General features: G+C 36.3%; 1 protein-coding gene across 1 annotated transcript in view; it reads left to right on the top strand.

Annotated features, from left to right (window-relative positions):
• Window positions 1-24,229, top strand: part of LOC111154359 (contactin 5) — a 560,291-nt gene extending 536,062 nt beyond the window's left edge. The window contains exons 22-23 of the mRNA XM_022513913.1: window positions 19,721-19,889; window positions 24,025-24,229. Of these exons, the coding sequence (XP_022369621.1) occupies window positions 19,721-19,889; window positions 24,025-24,128 (273 nt within the window). The 3' untranslated portion in view covers window positions 24,129-24,229. The remainder of the gene's footprint in view (window positions 1-19,720; window positions 19,890-24,024) is intronic.
• Window positions 24,230-25,401: the final 1,172 nt, after the last annotated feature.

Raw genomic sequence — 25,401 nt, 5'->3', positions numbered from 1 at the left:
TTCTTTCTTTCTTTCTTTCTTTCTTTCTTTCTTTCTTTCTTTCTTTCTTTCTTTCTTTCTTTCTTTCTTTCTTTCTTCTTTAAGAAAGAGTCCATCTAGTGACACCAAGCTCCAAAAGAGACACAGCATTTCACATATGGTTATCCTGAAATGTGTCAGCAAGCAAGCTGGTAATATGAAGACATTTAGATTGTTTTTGAAGAACAACTATGTGGTCTATATATTGATTTGGTTGAATTTCAAATTCTTTTTTCATCAGATTCTATGATTGTCTTAAACTCTATATAGAACCATACATTGAATATTAGTTATATCAAAAATTTTAAGCATTTTAGGACGCCTGGGTGGCTCAGTTGGTTAAGCAGCTGCCTTCGGCTCAGGTCATGATCCCAGCGTCCTGGGATCGAGTCCCGCATCGGGCTCCTTGCTTGGCAGGGAGCCTGCTTCTCCTTCTGCCTCTGCCTGCCACTCTGTCTGCCTGTGCTTGCTCTCTCTCTCTGACAAATAAATAAACAAAATCTTTAAAAAAAAATTTTAAGCATTTTAATAGTATTTAGACTGAAAATCATAATTTATGTGGCTTTTCAATTACCAGAAATTATAACTCAGTATTTTGTATATAAATTGTTAAAATTCTGAAGCTAAAAACTTAAGAAGTTATAAATGAAATACATTTTAAGGTAAGTAATTCCCATTAATCATATTTTAAAACACAAATTATATTATTTCTTACAGACTATAATTAGTATGGATGGCAGACATCCTTAATTACTCAAACATTCACACTGAAATCTGTTCTAATCCTTAGAGATATTGAATTTGCTCTTTTGCAGGAGGGCAGGTGACCCATTTTTTAGACCTTCCCTTTGCTCTCTTCCTTCTATACTCTTACCCAAATAACCATGTCCTTACAACTTTTCCTCTAAGGCAAATATACCTTCAATAATTAAAAGTAGCAGTATGGCCACAAATGGTGATATACCTTCCAAGAACAAACCTAATATCATTAGAACTATGGCAACCACACTCCCAAACTGGAGGGGCAAAGTAGAAAACAAGAAAGAGCTACATGAAAGCATATAGCTACCTGACAGAACCAGTCAGCATAAGGCACCTCTCAGATAATAAACCCTGAAAAATACGTGAGGTTGGGCATAGGGTTCCCAGGCAAGGTAATTCTTCTTTTTGCTCACAATTACCCCATCTATTTCTGTCATTGTTCTTCCTCTTTATATGTGGTTGTTTCCCCAGCCAGACTATATGTGATTGAAGGCAGTAACTCCTCATCATTTTATCCCCAGTGTTTCTAGAATGAATGAATAAATTAATTAATTTAACCCAACTAGATGTATATTATGTATATATTATCAGATGTGTGTTTTTTCAGCATGGTTTTTTTGTTTGTGAAGTGTAGTGGGAAAAGAACACTAGCTTGTGAGTCAGACTTTCTTTCAATCTATCATACAGAATTATTTATGGATTAAATAAGATAATTTATGTAAAATACCATATAGCTATCAGCATATAGAAGGTGTTCATTTAAAAATAACTATTATTTATTCTAATTGTTTTGGGGGAAGAATGTCTGGTTAGGTGAAATTTTAACAAAAGGAACTAATCTTTGAAAGTTGCCTGCCTCTTCTACCCAAATGAAGACTGCAGAAGTTACCTTGGAATACCTTCTTGCTGGGGGCAGAATCACTAGCATGTTCCATCTTAGTTATATAAGTTAATGGCAAATTAGGTACACATTGATAGAAGATTTTTTTTCTTTTATTTCCTTGAAATGGTTATACTTTCTTATGTTCTTAAAAAGAAAGAGCTTATTCCTAAGAAAGGAGTCTGCTGGTAACAAATGGAGTGAGACCTCAAAGCCTGTTACTTTGCAACTAAATCTTATTAGAACTTCTGATAGACAGGATAATCCCCAATGAGAAACCTATTGGCAGAAATGTCACAAGGAAGGGCTCCTGGGTGGCTCAGAGGGTTAAGCCTCTGCCTTCAGCTCAGGTCATGATCTCAGGGTCCTGGGATGGAGCCCTGCATCTGGCTCTCTGCTTAGGAGGGAGCCTGCTCCCCACCGCCCCCCTGCTTGCCTCTCTACCTAGTTATGATCTTTCTCTCTATGTCAAATAAATAAATAAAATCTTCTAAAAAGAAAAAAAAAGAAAAAAAAAAGAAATGTCACAAGGAGCCCCATGAGGGAAAAAGGACTTTAGGCTGATGACTGTGGCTTAACACAGTGCCTGAATTCTCCTAGGAAAGTCTGGTTTTCACAGGATGAAACTCCTCCTGACACATGCACAAGGGGCCAGGAATGTGATTAGAAACAATAGCTGCAAATTTAAACTACAGGGATGTAACCCAGAGAACACAAGCTTGTAGCCCCCTTTTCTGAACATGACTTTGGAGAAAACTCCTCCAGCCTAGGCAAAGATCTGCACTGCATCTAAAGAGCTGTACCATTTGGATGGAGGTTCACCCAAGTGGCCAAGGGTAAGCATGACATTCAGAGGGAAAAAACCTCTTTGATTTCTACTACATCCCCCCAAACTACTGCCAGACCAAGAATGACCTAACCACTAGACCAAGAATACCAGTATAACAGTGGACCACCTCTTAAGCTTAATAGCATATGGCAGTCACAAAAGATTGACAAAAGTAGATACAAGTCAGTACACTGTATCTTTATCCATGAGGCAATTTGAGGTAGAGGCCTTCCTGCTTAACAGGGTAAGAGAAGGCTTCCACAAGTAATTATAATATCAAAAAGAGAAGTACATTTATTTTTACTTTGTCTTTGCCAAGGTACTTTACTTTTATAAGCAAAAGAGATCACTGGAAATGTACCTGGTGTGTAGGTTTGATGTTGGGAAACTTGGAGTCAATGCCTGAAGTTTGAAATTCAAGGACTGTGCATTCTACCTTTTGTATTAAGTCCAAAGTAGATGAATTCAGAAAAGTCTTCATCTAGAACTTTGCCAGGTTGTGAAAATGATTAAAAAGTGGCAGATACGGAGAAAAATAGATTTATTCTGCAGACTTGGTCCATAAATAATACACTCAAATCTTTTCTTACAGTTAAGATACTAAATACAGAATTGAACTCATTCTTTAAAAATAAACAACAAAAGGAGAATAATAAAATAATAATAAGACAAAGTAGTGGAACTTGACATTCAACCAATCCATTTCCTAAGAAGCATGGATCTTAGTTCCTTACTTAATTTCAAAGATTGAAGTGACAACATATGTAAGGACAAATGTTAACAGAGAAAGGTATGATGAGAAATTTTGTTCAAGTGTTCAGAAGATAAAGGAGTTCTCTTCATCATAAATCTTACCAGGGAACTAAAAAATGACCAAGAATATAGTGGAAGAAGGATGGAATCAAGTCATACATATATGGTTGTATCAGAGGAGACATGTTAAAATTAAATCCATTCACATAAATGTCAAGTATTACCTAGTTGTGAAATTTCTTACTGCTTTTTGAGATCATCCATTATATATTGAACTTCCTTGGATTTTGTTTAACAAGTCCAGATTAAATAGCAATAATTTTAACACATCACAACTTTCATTAAAAAGTAAAAGAAATAGAAGCCTGAAGAACCAGAAGAATGTTGGGGAAAGATGGTCTCTTGAAGATATGGCTACATATTATTTTCACTCAAATAAAATAACTCCCCATTTGAAAAGATAAGTCCAATTTAGGAGTATATTTAGTGTACTTATAATTCTTCAAGTTCATTATTATTCCTTTCTCTTTTTTTCTTACATTTCCCAATTCAGAAATAGTCACTTATATTATTAATATATTATTTATAAGTGATCTGGAAAATGGAGCAAAAACTTCAAATACTTTTTTTCTAATTTATTTTTCTTATATTTCTTTAATATAGTTTTCTACATTTCTCCTATTTCTCAAATAAATACTTTTCAATGAATAAAATGTCATTTTTATAATTCCTCTAGAGTAGAGTTTGTATCTAGAATCTTTAATTAATATTGGTACATCTGTTCCTGGCATTCCTAAAGAAATACCAATGCCAATAACAAAGCTGTGGACTGAAGCATATTCAGCCATAATTCTCCTTAATATTCTTGAGAATGGAGAAATTTTTTCTCTATATCATGAAAGAAGTTTGCCAAGATTATAAAGTAAAACAATCATCTTATCTCCACCTTGTTCTTCTCATGTAGATTTAAGCCTAAGTAAAAGGGAAAATAAATATAAATGCCCAGGAACTGTACATCCACTTATGCAAATATCCCCTTCCCCACTAAGAGAAAATTCATCCATTCAGAAAAAACAAAAACAAAAACAATCAGTCAGAAGGAATTCAGAATAAGGACCCAAGGACCCCCAGCTACATAATAAAATGATAAGGTTTTGTTTTCTAGGCTACAACTAGAAAGTATCTTTTCCTAGATATACAACCCTTTCTCCGTATATCTTCCTCCCTCACCTCTACCTTCTGCCTGTTTACAGAGCCAGGGAGAGTAGGGGAAAATCAGGCTCAAAGTTTACTAGTTATTAGGTGTTCCATCAATGTAGGCAGAAGCTTTTGTTTATTTATTCAACTTAAACATCAGGACCTTCCAGACTCCTGAGATATATGTACACCTGGGTTGATATTTTATTCCACAGCCTACAGAATTCTGAAGATGTCCCCTATATTTATCCAGCTTCTCAAGGGAAGTTAATGTCTTTGGCCATTCTAGTCTCATTGATTCCCTGTATCTTGCAGCTATTCCTTCATCTTATATTCACTCCTTATATGGGACCCAGTCTCTTTCCTATCATACCCACAAATTAAAAAGAGTCATTTATAATGAGTTATACTATCCTTTAACATGTGATTATGCTTGAAATTTTTATAATAAAATATTTTTTAAAAATAAAACAAAAATAACTTATGTTATATCAAATACATACATGTAGAAAGCAGACTTGATAGAAATGTTGGTGGGAGCAGGCAAAGTGAAAAGCATACCATACAAACAAATACCTGAAAATTGGCCATAGGAAATCCTGCTCTTAAAAGTGATTTGGCCATCCCCCAGTCAGTGGCTTCTCACTGGTACTTATGCTTCCCCAATTTCTTTTCATCTTGTTTCTATCATCTTGTTGACTTCTCACCTTCCCATTGCCACTGGGCCTTCAGATTCCTCACCTTCTCTTATGAAGAGCAGATGTCCCCTTTGACCATTCCCAAGATGCTCAGCTGCTGACTAGGCCTTCCCTTTAATAGGAACCATCCTTCTCAGGGGCACTTGTGGGTAAAACCAGCAAAAATTTATTGTTATATCATTAACCCAACTCACATCATTGTTGTATTACCGTCATATATATAGACTAGCTATTTCTAGATTATGCTTTTCAAAATAGCAGTACCACATTAATTTTTTGTTTAGAATTACTTCTTTAGAAAACTCACTCTTCCCAGTTTATTAAGTAGAATTTGAAGACAGTATTGAAAATATAGTTTCCTTTATGCCTAAAGATCGCAACCACCATTCTGTAAATGTCTAGATTCTCAAAGTACTCAACTCCTTATTGTCAATAACTATTTCTGACATGTCTTGATAACTCCTTAACCTTCTCGTATTTCTCATTTTCATTCATCTTTACTAAATCAGGATTTTACAATGAGCCGAGATTCTCTCAAGCATCTAAGATTAACCTTTAATTTAATGCATCTTTTCACTTAGTATACCTACTTAGTGACTCATAGCATCACATCTCCCTGGATGTACTGGTAAAAGCCACATTTAATCTCAAATTCATTTTGATATCATCAACTGGAATTTTTCCTGCTTTTACCTTTTGTTTCTAAATCTCAACTGATCCACAAATTTTTCTTCAACTCTGGATTTTATAGCAACATTAGATATGCATTACTAGCTGCATTTTTCTTTGTCATAAGAATTGTAATTTATAATTACATAATAACAATGTCCTCTAAAATAGTCACTCCCTTGCCAATCCTCACCAATTTACATACTTCCTCATTGCCATAAATTTGCTTTCTAATTACCTCATGTGGATGATCAGAATTCTAATTCATTACACTGCTACAGTCAAAATAAGAAGCATAAACTCTGATATAATTATCATTTTTTAAGCTGAAAGAACCTGCTGTGGGCATGCTCTGAGAAATGTTTCTGATGCCCCAAATCTTGACCAAGTACAACTCTGTGCATTGCTATATCACCAAATACATTTTCTATTGCAGTGTATATCACACTTCACTGCATTAGTATCTGCCCCTATTACATTGTAAGTGCCATGAGAGCAGGAGCCATGTGGTCTTGTTCTGTTATGAATCTCCAATATATAGCAGTGTGCCTGGCCCACATGATATATCCAATAAATTATACTCTTATCCTTCCCTATAAGAATTTCAATCATATAATTACTGCATGTGCTGAATACTTTTAGAGAGAAGTTACTTCTCTCCTGAGACCCTGAAATAAATTTAAATCTCTGAAAGATAAAGAAAATGAAATGGAGGGACCATTTATTACCAGAATGCAAAAGGGAGGATCAAGTATAGGCAAGATTTAATATATAACAAGATTGTTCTACTAAAGTTTTTTCCCTTCTATGTCTCTTAGTTCAAGCTCAAAACACATTTTAATAAGAAAAAATCCAAATTTTTATCTAGCTCTCTAAGCATCCTTTATGGTACAATTGAAATATTGACTATTGACAATGAACAATGATGGCAGAAGAAGTCAATTTTTCTTAAACAGAAATATAGAGATTGTATTTTCTTTTATTTTGTTTGTAGGAGGTTTTTTTAATCCAGATCTGTAAGTAGAAACAATATAATATAGTTCTGAAGCAGCTCTTAACTGATCATCAGAATAATAAACTTCTAATCCAATTTCTTTCCTAACTAGCCACGTGATCTTGTATAAATTGCATAACTCCTATGATCTTTGCTTTCTGATATGTAACCAAAGGATAATTTTATGTCTTTTTAAATTTATTTTATTTATTTATTTTTAATTGTGTTAGTCACCATAAAAATTCATCATTAGTTTTTATGCAGTGTTCCAAGATTCTTTTTTTTTTATGTACAACACCCAGTGCTCCATGCAATACATGCCCTCCTTAATACACACCACCAGGCTCACCCATCTCCCCACTCTCCTCCCCTCTAAAACCCTCAGTTTGTTTCTCAGAATCCACAGTCTTTCACGGTTTGTCTCCTTCTCTGATTACCCCCAATTCACTTTTCCTTTCCTTCTCCTAATGTCCTCCATGTTATTCCTTATGTTCTGCAAGAAAAGTGAAGCCATATGATAATTGACTTTCTCTGCTTGACTTATTTTACTCAGCATAATCTCCTCCAGTTCCATCCATGCTGATGCAAAGGTTGAGTATTCACCCTTTCTGATGGCTAAATAATATTCCACTGGATATATGGACCACATCTTCTTTATCCATTCATCTGTTGAAAGGCATCTCAGCTCTTTCCACAGTTTGGCTACTGTGGACATTGTTGCTATGAACATTGGGGTACAGATGGCCCTTCTTTTCACTGCATCTGTTACTTTGGGGTAAATACCCAGCTGTACAATTGCCAGGTCATAAGGTAGCTTTATTTTTAGTTTTTTGAGTAATCTCCACACTGTTTTCCAAAGTGGCTACACCAACTTGCATTCCCACCAACAACGGAAGAGGGTTCCCCTTTCCCCACATCCTCCCCAGCATTTGTTGTTTCCTGTCATGTTAATCTTTGCCATTCTAACTGGTGTAAGATGGTATCTCAATGAGGTTTTGATTTGAATTTCCCTGATGGCTAATGATGATAAACTTTTTTTCATGTGTCTGTTAGCCATTTGTATGTCTTCTTTGCAAAAGTGTCTGTTTATGTCTTCTGCCCATTTTTTGAGATGAGTATCTGTTTTTTGGGTGTTGAGTTTGAGAAGTTCTTTATAGATCTTGGATATCAGCCCTTTGTCTGTATTGCCATTTGAGAATATGTCCCATTTTGTGGGTTTCCTCTTTGTTTTTTTGGCTGTTCCCTTTGTTGTGCAGAAGCTTTTGATCTTGATGAAGTCCCAAAAGTTCATTTTCACTTTTGTCTCCTTTGTCTTTGGCGACATGTCTTGAAAGAAGTTGCTGTGGCTGATGTCGAAGAGGTTACTGCCTATGTTCTCCTCTAGGATTTTGATGGACTCCTGTCTCACGTTGAGGTCTTTCTTCCATTTAGAATTTATCTTTGTGTATGGTGTAAGAGAATGGTCCAGTTTTATTCTTCTATACATAGCTGTCCAATTTTCCCAGCACCATTTATTGAAGAGACTGTCTTTTTTCCACTGTATATATATTTTTTCTGCTTTGTTGAAGATTATTTGATCATAGAGTTGAGGGGCCGTATCTCAGCTCTATACTCTGTTCCTTGGTCTATGTGTCTGTTTTTGTGCCAGTACCATGCTGTCTTGGTGATCATAGCTTTGTAATAAAGCTTGAAATCAGGCAATGTGATGCCTCCAGCTTTGTTTTTCTTTTTCAACATTTCCTTAGAGATGTGGGGTCTTTTCTGGTTGCACACAGATTTTAGGATTATTTGTTCCAGCACTTTGAAATGCTTCTGGTATTTTGATCAGGATGACATTGAAAGTATAGATTCCTCTGGGCAGCATAGACATTTTAACAATGTTTATTCTCCCAATTCATGAGTATGGAATGGTTTTCCATCTTTTTGTGTCTTCTTTAATTTCTGTCATAAGTATTCTGTAGTTCCTCAAGTATATATCTTTTACTTCTTTGATTAGGTTTATTCCAAGATAATCTTATGGTTTTTGGTGCTATTGTAAGTGGAACTGATTCTCTAATTTACCTTTCCACAGATCCATTGTTAGTGTATAAGGAAGCAACTGATTTCTGTGTATTGATTTTTTATCTTGCCATATTACTGAATTGCTGTATGAGTTCTAGTAAGTTGAGGTCACCATATTTCTTAGTCACCATAAAATGCATCATTAGTTTTTGAGGGTGAAGTCTTTTGGGTTTTTCATATAAAGTATCAAGCCATCTGTGAAGAGAGAGAGTTTGACTTCTTCTTTGCCAATTTGAATACCTTTTATTTCTTTTTGTTGTCTGATTGCTGTTGCTAGGACTTCTAGTACTATGATGAACAACAGTGACAAGAATGGGTAATCCTTGTCATGTTCCTGATCTCAAAGGGAAGGCTGTCAGCTTTTCCCCTTTGAGAATGATACTCACTGTGGGTTTTTCACAGATAGATTTTATGAAGTTGAGGAATATTCCCTCTATCCCTATACTTGAAGCATTTTAATTAGGAATGGATGTTGTATCTTGTCAAATACTTTTTCTACATCAATTGAGAGGACCATGTGGCTCTTCTCTCTTCTATTATTGATTTGTTCTATCACATTGATTGATTTGCAAAAGTTGAACCACACTTGCATCCCATTGATAAATCCCACCTGGTCATAGTGGATAATTTTTTAAATTTACTGTTGGATCCTGTTAGCTAGGATCTTTCTGAGAATCTTGGCATCCATATTCATCAGAGATATTGGTCTGGGGTCTTTGCCTAGTTTAGACACCAAGGTAATGCCGGCTTGATAGAAAGAGTCTGGAAATTTTCCTTCTGTTTTAAATTTTTTTTTAAGATTTTATTTATTTATTTGACAGACAGAGATCACAAGTAGGCAGAGAGGCAGGCAGAGAGAGAGGAGGAAGCAGGCTCCCCGCTGAGCAGAGAGCCCGATATGGGGCTCAATCCCAGGACCCTGGGATCATGACCTGAGCCGAAAGCAGAGGCTTTAACCCACTGAGCCACCCAGGTGCCCCTCTGTTTTAAATTTTTGAAACAGCTTCAGGAGAATAGGTATTATTTCCTCTATGAATGTTTGGTAGAATTCCTTAGGATATCTGTCAGGTCCTGGACTCTTGTTTTTTGGGAAGTTTTTGATCACTGCTTCAATCCCATTACTAGATATTGGTTTATTCAGGTTGTCAATTTATTCTTGTTTCAGTCTTAGAAGTTTATAGGTTTCCAGGAATGCATTCATTTCATCTAGGCTGCTTAACTTATTGGCATATAACTGTTGATAATAATTTCTGATGATTGTTTCTATTTCCTTGGTATTAGTCGTGATCTCCCTTTTCATTTGTAATTTTATTAATTTGGATCCTCTCTCTTTTCTTTTGGGTTTGGCCAGTGGTTTATCAATTTTAATTATTCTTTCAAAAAAAATAGCTTTTAGTTTTGTTGATGTGTTCTACTGTATCTCTAATTTCTAACTCAGTGATTTCTGCTCTAATTTTAATTATTTCCCTTCTTGTGGGTGGGGTTGGCTTACTTTATTGTTGGTTCTCCAGTTTTTTAGGTGTAAAGAGAGTTTGCATATTAGGGATTTTTCAATTTTTTTGAGTGAGGCTTGGATGGCTATGTATTTCCCCCTTAGGGCTGCCTTTGCCATAACCCATAGGTGATTGACCCAAACATTCTTGAGCAGGATGGTCTTTCAGTTCCAAGTATTTGAATTCCTTCCAAATTTTTTCTTGTGATTGAGTTACAGTTCAAAGCATTGTGGTCTGAGAATATTCAGGGAATAATCTTAATCTTTTGATATCAGTTGAGACCTGATTTGCAACCCAGTGTGTGGTCTATTCTGGAGAAAGTTCTGAGTATTCTGTTGTTTTAAGGTGGAATGTTCTGTATATACCTATGAAGTCCATCTGGTCCAATGTGTCATTCAATGTTCTTGTTTTTTATTGATTTTCTGCTTAGATTATCTGTCTATTGCTGAGAGTGATGTGTTAAGATCCCCTATAATTAATGTAGTCTTATCAACTTGACTCTTTATTTTGATTAACAGTTGGCTCATGTAGGTGGCTGCTCCCATGTTGGGGGCATAAACTTTTTTAATTGTTAGATCTTCTTGGTGGATAGACCCTTTAAGAATGATGTAGTGTGGGGAGGAGTCAAGATGGCGGAGAAGTAGCAGGCTGAAACTACTTCAGGTAGCAGGAGATCAGCTAGATAGCTTATCTAAAGATTGAAACACCTACAAATCCAACGGGAGATCGAAGAGAAGAACTGCAATTCTAGAAACAGAAAATCAACCACTTTCTGAAAGGTAGGATTGGCGGAGAAGTGAATTCAAAGCGACGGGAAGATAGACCGTGGGGGGAGGGGCCAGCTCCCGGCAAGCGGCGGAGCAACGGAGCACAAAATCGGGACTTTTAAAAGTCTGTTCCGCTGAGGGACATCGCTCCAGAGGCTTAACCGGGGTGAAGCCCACGCAGGGTCAGCATGGCCACAGGTCCCGCAGGGTCACAGAAGGATCGGGGATGTCTGAGTGTCGCAGAGCTTACAGGTATTAGAACGGGGAAGCCGGCTACAGAGAAGAGCCAAGGAGTGAGCTCTAATCTCAGGGTTACCTTGAACTGGTCGCAGGCTCAGTCAGCTCGGAGCGCGGCCAGAGGCCAGGGTGATGGGAGTAATTGAGCGCTGTTCTCTGAGGGCGCACTGAGGAGTGGGGCCCCGGGCTCTCAGCTCCTCTGGGCCGGAGAATGGGAGGCCACCATCTTCCTGTCCTCGAGAACTCTACGGAAAGTGCTCAGGGAACGAAAGCTCCCGAAAGCAAACCCGAGTGGATTACTCAGCCCTGCCCCTGGTAAGGGCGGTGCAACTCCGCCTGGGGCAAAGACACTTGAGAATCACTACAACAGGCCCCTACCCCAGAAGAGCAACAAGAAATCCAGCCAGGACCAAGTTCACCTACCAAGGAGTGCAGTTTCAATACCAAGGAGAACAGCGGAATTCCAGAGGAAGAGAGGGCAAAGCCGGAGCTCAGAGCTTTCTCCCCATGATTCTTTAGCCTTGCAGTTAATTTTTTTTTTCTTTTTCAATTTTTTTCTCTTCTTCTGCTAAATTTTTTAAACTTTTACCCTTTTCTTTTTTTAACGTTTTTTAACTAGTTTATCTAATATATTTTTTCTTTTTTATATTTTTTCTTTTTCTTTTTCTATATATTTCTTCTTTTAATTGTTTCATTTTTTTTTCTTTCTGAACCTCTTTTTATCCCCTTTCTCCACCCTCACGATTTGGGATCTCTTCTGATTTCGCTAAGGCATATTTTCCAGGGGTTGTTGCCACCCTTTTAGTATTTTACTTGCTCCTTCATATACTGTTATCTGGACAAAATGACAAGGCGAAAAATTCACCACAAAAAAAAGAACAAGAGGCAGTACCAAAGGCTAGGGACCTAATCAATACAGACATTGGTAATATGTGAGATCTAGAGTTCAGAATGACGATTCTCAAGGTTCTAGCCGGGCTCAAAAAAGGCATGGAAGATATTAGAGAAACCCTCTCGGGAGACATAAAAGCCCTTTCTGGAGAAATAAAAGAACTAAAATCTAACCAGGTTGAAATCAAAAAAGCTGTTAATGAGGTGCAATCAAAAATAGAGGCTCTCACTGCTAGGATAAATGAGGCAGAAGAAAGAATTAGTGATATAGAAGACCAAATGACAGAGAATAAAGAAGCTGAGCAAAAGAGGGACAAACAGCTACTGGACCATGAGGGGAGAATTCGAGAGATAAGTGACACCATAAGACGAAACAACATTAGAATAACTGGGATTCCAGAAGAAGAGGAAACAGAGAGGGGAGCAGAAGGTATACTGGAGAGAATTATTGGAGAGCATTTCCGCAATATGGGAAAGGGAAAAAGCATCAAAATCCAGGAGGTTCAGAGAACCCCCCTCAAAATTAATAAGAATAGGTCCACACCCCTCACCTAATAGTAAAATTTACAAGTCTTAGTGACAAAGAGAAGATCCTGAAAGCAGCCTGGGAAAAGAAGTCTGTAACATATAATGGTAAAAATATTAGATTGGCATCACACTTATCCACAGAGACATGGCAGGCCAGAAAGAGCTGGCATGATATATTCAGAGCACTAAACGAGAAAAACATGCAGCCAAGAATATTATATCCAGCTAGGCTATCATTGAAAATAGAAGGAGAGATTAAAAGTTTCCAGGACAAACAAAAACTGACAGAATTCGCAAACACCAAACCAGCTCTACAGGAAATATTGAAAGGGGTCCTCTAAGCAAAGAGAGACCCTAAAAGTAGTAGATCAGAAAGGAACAGAGACAATATACAATAACAGTCACCTTACAGGCAATACAATGGCACTAAATTCATATCTCTCAATACTTACCCTGAATGTTCATGGGCTAAATGCCCCAATCAAAAGACACAGGGTATCAGAATGGATAAAAAAACAAAACCCATCTATATGTTGCCTACAGGAAACTCATCTTAAACCCGAAGACACCTCGAGATTTAAAGTGAGGGGGTAGAAAAGAATTTACCATGCTAATGGACATCAGAAGAAAGCAGGAGTGGCAATCCTTATATCAGATCAATTAGATTTTAAGCCAAAGACTATAATAAGAGATGAGGAAGGACACTATTTCATACTCAAAGGATCTGTCCAACAAGAAGATCTAACAATTTTAAATATCTATGCCCCTAACGTGGGAGCAGCCAACTATATAAACCAGTTAATAACAAAACCAAAGAAACACATCAACAATAATACAATAATCGTAGGGGACTTTAACACTCCCCACACTGAAATGGACAGATCATCCAAGCAAAAGATCAACAAGGAAATAAAGGCCTTAAATGACACACTAGACCAGATGGACATCACAGATATATTCAGAACATTTCATGCCATAGCAACAGAATACACATTCTTCTCTAGTGCACATGGAACATTCTCCAGAATAGATCACATCCTCGGTCCTAAATCAGGTCTCAACCAGTATCAAAAGATTGGGATCATTCCCTGCATATTTTCAGACCACAACACTCTGAAGCTAGAACTCAATCACAAGAGGAAATTTGGAAAGAACCCAAATACATGGAGACTAAACAGCATCCTTCTAAAGAATGAATGGGTCAACCAGGAAATTAAAGAAGAATTGAAAAAATTCATGGAAACAAATGATAATGAAAACACAACGGTTCAAAATCTGTGGGACACAACAAAGGCAGTCCTGAGAGGAAAATATATAGCGGTACAAGCCTTTCTCAAGAAACAAGAAAGGTCTCAGGTACACAACCTAACCCTACACCTAAAGGAGCTGGAGAAAGAACAAGAAAGAAACCCTAAACCCAGCAGGAGAAGAGAAATCATAAAGATCAGAGCAGAAATCAATGAACTAGAAACCAAAAAAACAATAGAACAAATCAACGAAACTAGGTGCTGGTTCTTTGAAAGAATTAATAAGATTGATAAACCCCTGGCCAGACTTATCAAAAAGAAAAGAGAAAAGACGCAAATAAATAAAGTAATAAATGAAAGAGGAGAGATCACAACTAACACCAAAGAAATACAATTATAAGAACATACTATGAGCAACTCTACGCCAGCAAATTTGACAATCTGGAAGAAATGGATGCATTCCTAGAGACCTATGAACTACCACAACTGAACCAGGAAGAAATAGAAAGCCTCAACAGACCCATAACCAGTAAGGAGATTGAAACAGTCATCAAAAATCTCCGAACAAACAAAAGCCCAGCCCAGGGGAATTATACCAAACATTTAAAGAAGAACTAATTCCTATTCTCCTGAAACCGGTCCCAAAAAATAGAAATGGAAGGAAAACTTCCAAACTCATTTTATGAGGCCAGCATCACCTTGATCCCAAAACCAGACAAGGATCCCATCAAAAAAGAGAACTACAGACCAATATCCTTGATGAACACAGATGCAAAAATTCTCACGAAAATACTAGCCAATAGGATCCAACAGTACATTAAAAGGATTATTCACCACGACCAAGTGGGATTTATTCCAGGGCTGCAGGTTGGTTCAACATCCCCAAATCAATCAATGTGATACAACACATCAATAAAAGAAAGAACAAGAACCATATGATACTCTCCATAGATGCTGAAAAAGCATTTGACAAAGTACAGCATCCCTTCCTGATCAAAACTCTTCAAAGTGTAGGGATAGAGGGCACATACCTCAATATTATCAAAGCCATCTATGAAAAACCCACCGCAAATATCATTCTCAATGGAGAAAAACTGAAAGCTTTTCCACTAAGGTCAGGAACACGGCAGGGATGTCCGTTATCACCACTGCTATTCAACATAGTACTAGAAGTCCTAACCTCAGCAATCAGACAACAAAAGGAAATTAAAGGTATCCATATCGGCAAAGAAGAAGTCAAACTATCACTCTTCGCAGATGATATGATACTATATGTGGAAAACCCAAAAGACTCCACTCCAAAACTGCTAGAGTTTGTACAGGAATTAAGTAAAGTGTCAGGGTATAAAATCAATGCACAGAAATCAGTTGCATTTCTCTACACCAACAACAAGACAGAAGAAAGAAAAATTAAGGAGTCAATCCCATTTACAATTGCACCCAAAACTATAAGATACCTAGGAATAAACCTAACCAACAAGGCTAAGAATCTATACTCAGAAAACTATAAAGTACTCATGAAAGAAATTGAGGAAGACACAAAGAAATGGAAAAATGTTCCATGCTCCTGGATTGGAAGAATAAATATTGTGAAAATGTCTATGCTACCTAAAGCAATCTACACATTTAATGCAATTCCTATCAAAGTACCATCCATTTTTTTTTTCAAAGAAATGGAACAAATAATCCTAAAATTTATATGGAACCAGAAAAGACCTCGAATAGCCAAAGCAATATTGAAAAAGAAAGCCAAAGTCGGTGGCATCACAATTCCAGACTTCAGGCTCTATTACAAAGCTGTCATCATGAAGACAGCATGGTACTGGCACAAAAACAGACACATAGATCAATGGAACAGAATAGAGAGCCCAGAAATAGACCCTCAACTCTATGGTCAACTAATCTTTGACAAAGCAGGAAAGAATGTTCAATGGAAAAAAGACAGCCTCTTCAATAAATGGTGTTGGGAAAATTGGACAGCCACATGCAGAAAAATGAAACTGGATCATTTCCTTACACCACACACGAAAATAGACTCAAAATGGATGAAGGACCCCAATGTGAGAAAGGAATCCATCAAAATCCTTGAGGAGAACACAGACAGCAACCTCTTTGACCTGAGGTCAAATGCCGCAGCAGCATCTTCCTAGGAACATCACCAAAGGCAAGGGAAGCAAGGGCAAAAATGAACTATTGGGATTTTATCAAGCTCAAAAGCTTTTGCACAGCAAAGGAAACAGTTAACAAAACCAAAAGACAACTGACAGAATGGGAGAAGATATTTGCAAATCACATATCAGATAAAGGGCTAGTGTCCAAAATCTATAAAGAACTTAGCAAACTCAACACCCAAAGAACAAATAATCCAATCAAGAAATGGGCAGAGGACATGAACAGACATTTCTGCAAAGAAGACATCCAGATAGCCAACAGACACATGAAAAAGTGCTCCATATCACTCGGCATCAGAGAAATACAAATCAAAACCACAATGAGATATCACCTCACACCAGTCAGAATGGCTAAAATGAACAAGTCAGGAAATGACAGATGCTGGCGAGGATGCGGAGAAAGGGGAACCCTCCTACACTGTTGGTGGGAATGCAAGCTGGTGCAACCACTCTGGAAAACAGCATGGAGGTTCCTCAAAATGTTGAAAACAGAACTACCCTATGACCCAGCAATTGCACTGCTGGGTATTTACCCTAAAGATACAAACGTAGTGATCCGAAGGGGCACGTGCACCCAAATGTTTATAGCAGCAATGTCTACAATAGCCAAACTATGGAAAGAACCTAGATGTCCATCAACAGACGAATGGATAAAGAAGAAGTGGTATATATACACAATGGAATACTATGCAGCCATCAAAAGAAATGAAATCTTGCCATTTGCGACAATGTGGATGGAACTAGAGGGTATCATGCTTAGCGAAATATGTCAATCGGAGAAAGACAACTATCATATGATCTCCCTGATATGAGGGAGAGGAGATGCAACATGGGGGGTTAAGGGGGTAGGAGAAGAGTAAATGAAACAAGATGGGATTGGGAGGGAGACAAACCATAAGTGACTCTTAATCTCACAAAACAAACTTAGGGTTGATGGGGGGGGGGGGGTTGGGAGGGGGGGTGTGGGGTTATGGACATTGGGGAGGGTATGTGCTATGGTGAGTGCTGTGAAATGTGTAAACCTGACAATTCACAGACCTGTACCCCTGGGGATAAAAATATATTATATGTTTAAAAAATATATAAATTAATTTATAAAAAAATAATGATGTAGTTTCCTTCTTTATCTCTGAGTATGGTCTTTAGCTTGCAATCTAATTTATCTGATATGAGGATCACTACCCCAGCTTTCTTTTGGGCCCATGGGCATGAAAGATGATTCTCCATTCCTTCACTTTCAGTCTGGATGTATCTTTAGGTTCCAAACAGGTTTCCTGTAGACAGCATATGGATGGGTCCTGTCTTTTTATCCAGTCTGCAACCCTGTGCCATTTTATGGGAGCATTTAGGCCATTCATGTTGAAAGTGATTGTTAAAAGATAAGTTTTTATTGTCTGTGAAGTCCTTGTTTTTATAGATTGTCTGTAAAGTTCTGTTCTATATCACTCTTGGGTTCTTTCTTCTTTTATAAAACCCTCTTAATATTTCTTGTAGTGCCAGCTTGGTGGTTACATAATCTTTTAGACTTTGCTGGTCTTGGAAGCTCTTTATCTCTCCATCCATTCTGAATGTCAGCCTTGTCAGAAAACCTATTCTTAGCTAATGTTCTTCTCATTTAGTGCCCTGAATATGTCTTGCCAGGTGTTTCTGACTTGCCAGGTTTCTGTGAACAGGTCTGACATTATTCTCATGGCCCCAACTCTGTATATAAGGAATCTCTTCCCCCTTAGCTACCATTAAGACATCTTCTCTGAATTTAGGATTCAGGAATTCCACCATCACATGTCTGGGGGGTCTTTCTATCCTCATTGATCTTGGGGGGTGTCCTCTCTGCCTCTAGGACATGAACACTTGTTCCATTCCCTAGATCAGGGAAATTCTCATCTAGAATTTGTTCAACTATATCTTCTAGTCCTCTCTCTCTCTCCACCTCCTCAGGGATCTCAATAATTCTGACATTGGAACATTTCATGGTGTCATTTCCCTAATTCTGATTTCATGGTTTCTAAGCTGTTTGTTCTAGGCCTCCTCCTGGTCCTTCTTTTCTATCAGTTTGTTTTCTAGATCACAAATTCTGCCTCATTTACCCCAGCTGTTAGAGTATTTAGATTAGAATGGATCTCATTCTAATGAGATCTGCCAGATCAGCTCTCACTTCCACCCTTAGAGATTCTATGTTGCCACTAATAGTATTCTCCAACCTAGCTATTGTCTGGATAATTCTTACCCTGAATTCTATTTCCAACACACTGTTTATGACCATATTCAGTAGTTTTGTGGCAGAGGTCACAGTCTCTGTCTCTTTCCTCTGTTGGGTGTTCCTCGTCCTACTTTTTGGTGAGACGTGGTTGAGGAGATGTATAGCTGAATATATCAACCATGATCCAAGCAAGGTAAACCCTCTCCATTATGTCCTATGCCCCTGTAGAGATCCAGACGTGTATAATCTTATATCTCAGGCTGATTTCATGGGTGTTCAGAGTGTTCTGGTAGATATTTAGCTCAATTCAGGGGGCCAGTGGAAATAGGGTCGTCCCCTACTCCTCTGCCATCTTGTCCCTTCTCCTTATGTCTTTTCTTTTTAAAGATATTTATTTATTTATTTGAAAGAGTGAGCAAGACAGAGCATAAGCAGGGGGAGCAACAGACTGAGAGAGAGCCAGGCTCCCGCTGAGCAAGGAGCTCAATATGGGGGTTGATCCCAGGACCCCGGGGTCATGATTTGAATTGAAGGCAGATACTTAACCAACTTAGCCACCCAGGCACCCCAGGATAATCCTGTCCTAATTTGTAATTCTGAAACTGTTTGCCATGAATACATGTTCTATTCTAGTACCATGGTTAGGTGTCAAAAAAGAATTTACTTTACTATCCAAAACATCCAAATGCCAGTTCACAGTAAAGCAAACCACAGAAGTAAGTAAAAACACTAAAATTTTAACTTTTCAGTGATTTTTTACATTGTTAAATATTTATTTTTTAAATTTTTAACAAGTTATCTTTTTAGTCCTTTGAATTTGAAGATGCCAACTTTGACTACTCCCTCAGGCTACTATTCATTTCAGTAACCAAGAACAAAAGACTTCAGTGATATGCCCCTTCACTACCTACTGCTCTAGATCATGTATCACCATCCCCATATGTCTTCTGTCTATTCCATACCCTAATGTTATGGTTTCTTATTGCTTAGGTGTATTTTTTTTTTCATTTTCTCTTATCTTTTCCTAGAATTCTCATCCCTTTATCCAACTTTAAAACTCTACTCATACTCAGATACTTAGCTCAGGCATCACATCCTCTGAAAAGCTTTTCCTAACCCACAGACAGAATTAAACTCTCCTTCTTTATTTCCATAGCATTTTATGTACTTTTTCACTGTTGCATATAGCATATACATTGCATTTACTTACATATCTGTCAAAGTCATAGGCTTCCTTAGCTCAAAATATGACATAACATAGTCATTCAATAAAGATTTGGAATAATTTGAATATAAAATGTTCAAACCTCTGTTATTATTTACAGGTTTTTTATAGGCAAGAGGGGCACAGCAATAGTCAAGTTATTGAAACACAGAAACCTCAAGCAGTAGTACCACTGCCGGATGCTGGAGTCTATATTATTGAAGTTCGAGCATACAGTGAAGGAGGGGATGGGACAGCTAGTACCCAAATTAGGGTACCATCCTATTCAGGTAAGTTTTGACATAGTAGGCTTAATTTGATGACCACCAACAATGTTAAATAGTGTAAACCTCACCAAAATTAATATGATGAATTGCATGGATGAAAACTTTGTAAAGGTCCCATTTCTCACTCTGATTTCCATACCATCCTCTAATTAATAAGAAAATATTTCAAGAAGCACCTTGCTGGCCATTTGGGCTTTGCAATATTGCTTTTAAACTGCCAGTTCACTGTTTTAACATAATTATTTCTCAATTACCTTGATTACTTTTATCATTAGATAATGGAGAATGAGGTGTATGAGGTACAGAAAAGCTTAAAAGAAATGCTCCTTAAAATTAAACTTGTATCATCTTTATTGATTTCAAAGTAAATTATAAACTCTATTGAGTATCATTTTTTGTTTTCCAGGTTTACTGAGATATAATTGACATGTAGCATTTTGTAGATTTAAGTTATACAACTTGTTGATTTAATATATTTATGCACTGGAAAATTAACACCATAGCATTAGCTAATGCCTTCATCATGCCATATAACTGCCATTTCTTTTTGTAGTGAGAACATTTAAAATTTACTCCCTGCACAACTTTCAAGTGTGTACTATAGTATTTTTAACTATAATCACAATGCTGTACATTAGATCACTGGAACTTATTTGTGTCTCATTGTTTTTATTATCAGTATTAAAAATTTATAGCTTTTACTGAGCCCTTACTATGTGTTAGGATTGGTCATAAGTCTTACTGGTCATATCTTATACATCATTTTATTTAGTCTTAGTAATAATTATATGAGGTCGATGGCGTTATTCATATTTTACAGAGAAAATTTAAGTAACTTGCCTAAGACCACACTAAGTAGAAGAACTAGGATTTGGAACCAAGTACACTTATCTCCAAGACCACGTATCTTCACCACTACCATCATTATTACATCAGCAAAGAAATTAAAGGAAGAGAAATTTTATAAATTTAGAAATGAGTAACCATTTCACTGAAGTAGTAAAAAAAAAATAATAGAGTATGCAGTTCTCCCTTATTAAGAAAATATCAGATAATTTTCCCTAAATCCTTGATTAAAAATGTTTAATGTGCAGTTAATTAATGGGCAATTATGAGCATTATTTATTGAATAATCATTCTCAAGCAGAATTGTCAGCCTAAAGGGAAGTATCCAGTGATATCCTATAGGATACTGCATGTGGCTTTGTTGCATTCAACATATTTATCAATTTGGATTAAGACCAGAGGTATTGCATATGATTTTTTTTTTTTTTGATTCCACAAAGTGGGATAGAAGGCAAATACAAGGAAGAAAATAATTAGACTGAAGCTCTGAGGAAAAGTCATTTACATAATATTTGATAAGTAAATTCTTACATAAAATACAACATGAGATAAAGAATATTATTGGGACAGTTCATAAAATCTGAATAATGTCTATAGATTAGATAACATATATATCAATAATTACCTTTTCTTTTAAAAAGGTACTGTGATTATATAAGAAAATGTCTTATTTTTAGGAACTATACATTAAAGTATTTAGGGTCAAATGTATATCATATCTGCAACTTACTTTCAAATGGCTCAGGACATCAAAAACTAAGGATGTACTGTGTGATGACTAACATAACATAATTTTAAAAAATGGATCAGGGAAAAATGTATGTATTTATAGAGAGAATAATAGCACAAATGATGAATAAACATTTAAGGAATCTGGATATATATTCTTTGCTCTATTTTACAACTTTTGGTTCATCTAAAATTATTTCAAAATGAAAAGTTAAAAATTTAAAAAAACCACAAGATATATGAAATCTGACATTTTTCAGAAATTTAGGTGAAAAGACCTAAGAATTTAAATACAGTGTGGCCACACTAAAATTTAATACACTTTATGATTCATTTATAAAAGTATAACTTCAAAAGCAAGAGAGGTAATATTGTCTCTGCATTGATTACTACAATTGAACTGTTCAGATATGGGTGTTAAATTTTCAAGAGCACCTTGAAAGACTAAAGATTATTTCTGAAAAGTGAAAAAGATGACAACTCTCTGCTTGCATCATAAGTCTTAAATTTCTAAAAGCAATGATACAATGAGCATTTACTGACCGCTGATCATGTTCTTTACATTACGCTAAGTATTTTTCATATATTATCTTCTTTTATCCTTCTAAGTATTCTATTATTCTCTGACTCCCCAAGGTTCCTGTCAACTCTAAGACAACCAGATTGTAAAGTATCATCTGGAAAGTATCAGCCCCAAGTTTGAAAGTACTTATAAAGACATTGATTCTCCCATTGTATTACAACTTTTATTTCATGAAAAACAAATTGTCAACTTTTATGATTTAGTTAAAAATATATAGCTAGTGCAGCCCATTTTCTGAGTTTTAATAAAATAAGAACTCATTGTCTATCTCAGACCTATAGAAAATGAGCAACAATTGGTTTCATTCTTATCATTTCCAAAAACCAAAAGCCTTAAGAAGTTCAAGGGCTCGCTCAAGTAAAATAGTTAGTTTTGCAGCTGGAACTAAAACTTAGTCCAGTGTTGATGTTTGTGTTTTGTTTTGATTTGCTCTACCAAAATAACATTTTTGGTTTGTGGATTCTTTGTGAAATCTGAGCTATAGTCTGCTTTGCATTCTGAAAGTGAGATGATTTTGTAAAGGTGTCATGTTAGTCAATTTAACAAGGACTCAGCCACTCTCAAATAAATAGAAAAGATGTTTTCACAGTTTGTATTACATACCACTCCAGTGAAGCTTTGTCATCAGGCCTTTCTTGTGGTTCACATGAGGTCATGCACTTTGCAATAATTCCTTTTGTACAAGGTGAAATACATGTTACATTCTCCAATATGTTGATTAAAGTTCTATTAGTGCCTTAAATATGAACATTTTCTAAGAAAAGATTTGCTGCTGCTGTTGCTATGTGTGTGTGTGCCTATATGTGTGTGTGTTACCAAGAAAATGGTGCCCCAGCTCTTAAATAAACATCTGGGGAAAAAATGTGGACACTATTTCCATAACAAAAATCATAACCAGATCCCATTAACACTCAACTCTTGCCAGAGAAGGTAACTTGACAGAACGATGATCCCAAAAACTGGGTAGTACCTTTTTTTATGATTAATTTATCAGTAAGGTTTTAATTAAGGCCAATTATAAGAACATCTGTTTCCACTAATCCCATCTTGATGACTGTAAGCAAGTTCTATTATCTAAGCTCAGGGAAATAAAAATGGTACTTACTGCATGGAAATGTTGTGAGCCTTGAATAAGATGATATGTATAAAGGGCTCATCACAGTGCACTGCATGTAGTAAATGTTCATTAAATATCGATCATGACGACAATACTTCAGATTTCTGACTTGAGGAACCGTTAAGTTAGCTCTAAGGGTAGTACTTAGTTCATGTGGAGTTTGTTATGTGGAACTATCAAAACTACTTCAAACTGATCCATTCAGATCAGTGTGTTTAATCAAACAGCCACCTTAGTACATTAACCGCATAAAATATTTTGTTTCCAAAAAGGAAGAATTTCTCCTGGGTATAATATAGGTAAGAGTGATGAAAGATGGATCTCTTGCCTTTGCCAAGTTTGGTATGAGAATCTAGAATTTAAGCCTGTTCAACTGAAACAATCAAGTCAGTGGAGAACCCATAAATAAATTAAATAATTAAAATACTTTTGTTTATCAAACTCAAACACTGACTGACGTAATTAAATTATGAATTCTATTGACACAAACTTTTGCTAATTATTCTTGTTCCCTTTCCTAAACTATACAATAAATATACAATAAAATATACTATTTTATTGTTCATACCTACCTGGAATTTGGGATGCTTTCCATCAGTGCATCATTGGTGAAAATTAAACTAAATCTCAGAGTAGATGTGTTTTTCAGACATGACATAGCCTTGTAAGACAGTATTCCACATAGAATTCTGCCTTCCATATAATTTTTGGGAGCCCGATACCTTATCTTTTTTTATAAGCACACCCTCATCAGAAACAAACCCATGTGCACTCCTTTGTCTTAAAAACCTAAAAACAACTCTCTCCTAGCTCAAGCAAAATCAAAATAATTTGCTGCATTTAATGCTTCTCTATTTTCACAGGTGGGAAAATCACTAGTGCCCAGTCGACCCTCCACACACTCTCCCCATCTTCATCATCGGTAACATTGCTCTTGGCATTGATGATTCCCTCAACTTCTTTGTGAAAACTACAGACTTACCTTGCTTTGCTTTGCTTTAGACTGAATATAGCAGTGAATAGAGTGTAGTGTAAGTGGAGACACAGGACCCTGAGATGAGCTTTAAAAACTTGGGACTACACATGGTGCACTTACAGGAGGTTGGGGGGAATATTATTTAACCATCAGGTTTCTCTTTGGTTTTGTAAATGGAGAGGACAGTTCTTGGTCCAATAAAATATGCAGATTGTATGTAATGAATTTTTTGTAAGCAAAGGTAATTTCTGTCAAATGTATTCTTTACTTTTTTAATATGTTGGAATTTGATTTATATCTGATGACCCTGAGTGTGTGCCATCCATTTGTTAAGTAAGTTGTCTCTAGCAGATATGTTTCAAACACAACTACAAAACTGAGAATGAAAAGTCTGCTAAAAGGTTCTGAGTCTACTGTTTTTCATTTTCCCTTTGGCTAACTATCCCAATTGACAAAATTGTAGAAGATATGAGAAAAAAAATACTTCGGTTGTGTAATCCATTATAGAATAAGTACACAAAAGTTTTTTTGAAAAATATTGTGTTACCTCATAGTGAATTAGCAAAATTTGTCAATATATTATTCTATATATATCCCTAGAACAAGTTATTAGGATAGGGAATAAGCCATTTACATTAGTGCAAGGTAAATAGAAAGCAAGTCCCAATGAATTTAAGTGCTGTTTTTCATTAATTACTATGTTATCTAATAATTGCAATAGCTATGCCTATGACAAATGCTTAATTTTAATAGCAAAAGATTAAAGTCACAAAAAAAATATGGTCACTAGAAACCATAGTCACTGATATGCTGCCAAGGGTGCTAACTTGAAAACAAAATGAATTCAGGACAGAGCTTTCCCATTTCCCACCTACTGCCCAAATAGATGTTGAATTAAGTCCAAATTTTTTTTAAATTGCCAACAATTTTAAGGACAATGGAAATCCACTGTGCAAATAATAATGCATACATATATAGTCTGTGAGTTAAAATGTTTCAAGCCAACAAATAAATTTTGATTCTTTAAACACTTCCGTGCATCACATACCACTTACAAAATGTTACCAACTACTAAAATAAAAAGGACCTCTTGAATAAATTGATTTTTTAATTAAGCTCTGGAAACATGGCCTCACTACAGAGCCTCAGCTAGCCATACACTGCTTGGGAAATGTTCCCCATTTTTTTATTTTGGGGAGTCACCATGAACCAAAGTGACTTTAGATAGTTGGATATTGAAGTGAAAGTTTTCTACTTGATAGTA

Source organism: Enhydra lutris, unplaced genomic scaffold, assembly GCF_002288905.1.
Source record: "Enhydra lutris kenyoni isolate GAN:26980312 unplaced genomic scaffold, ASM228890v2 scaffoldscaffold37, whole genome shotgun sequence".
NCBI lineage: Eukaryota > Metazoa > Chordata > Mammalia > Carnivora > Mustelidae > Enhydra > Enhydra lutris.
Note: the sequence above shows the minus strand (reverse complement) of the source record. Positions and strands in the feature narration are given on the sequence as shown.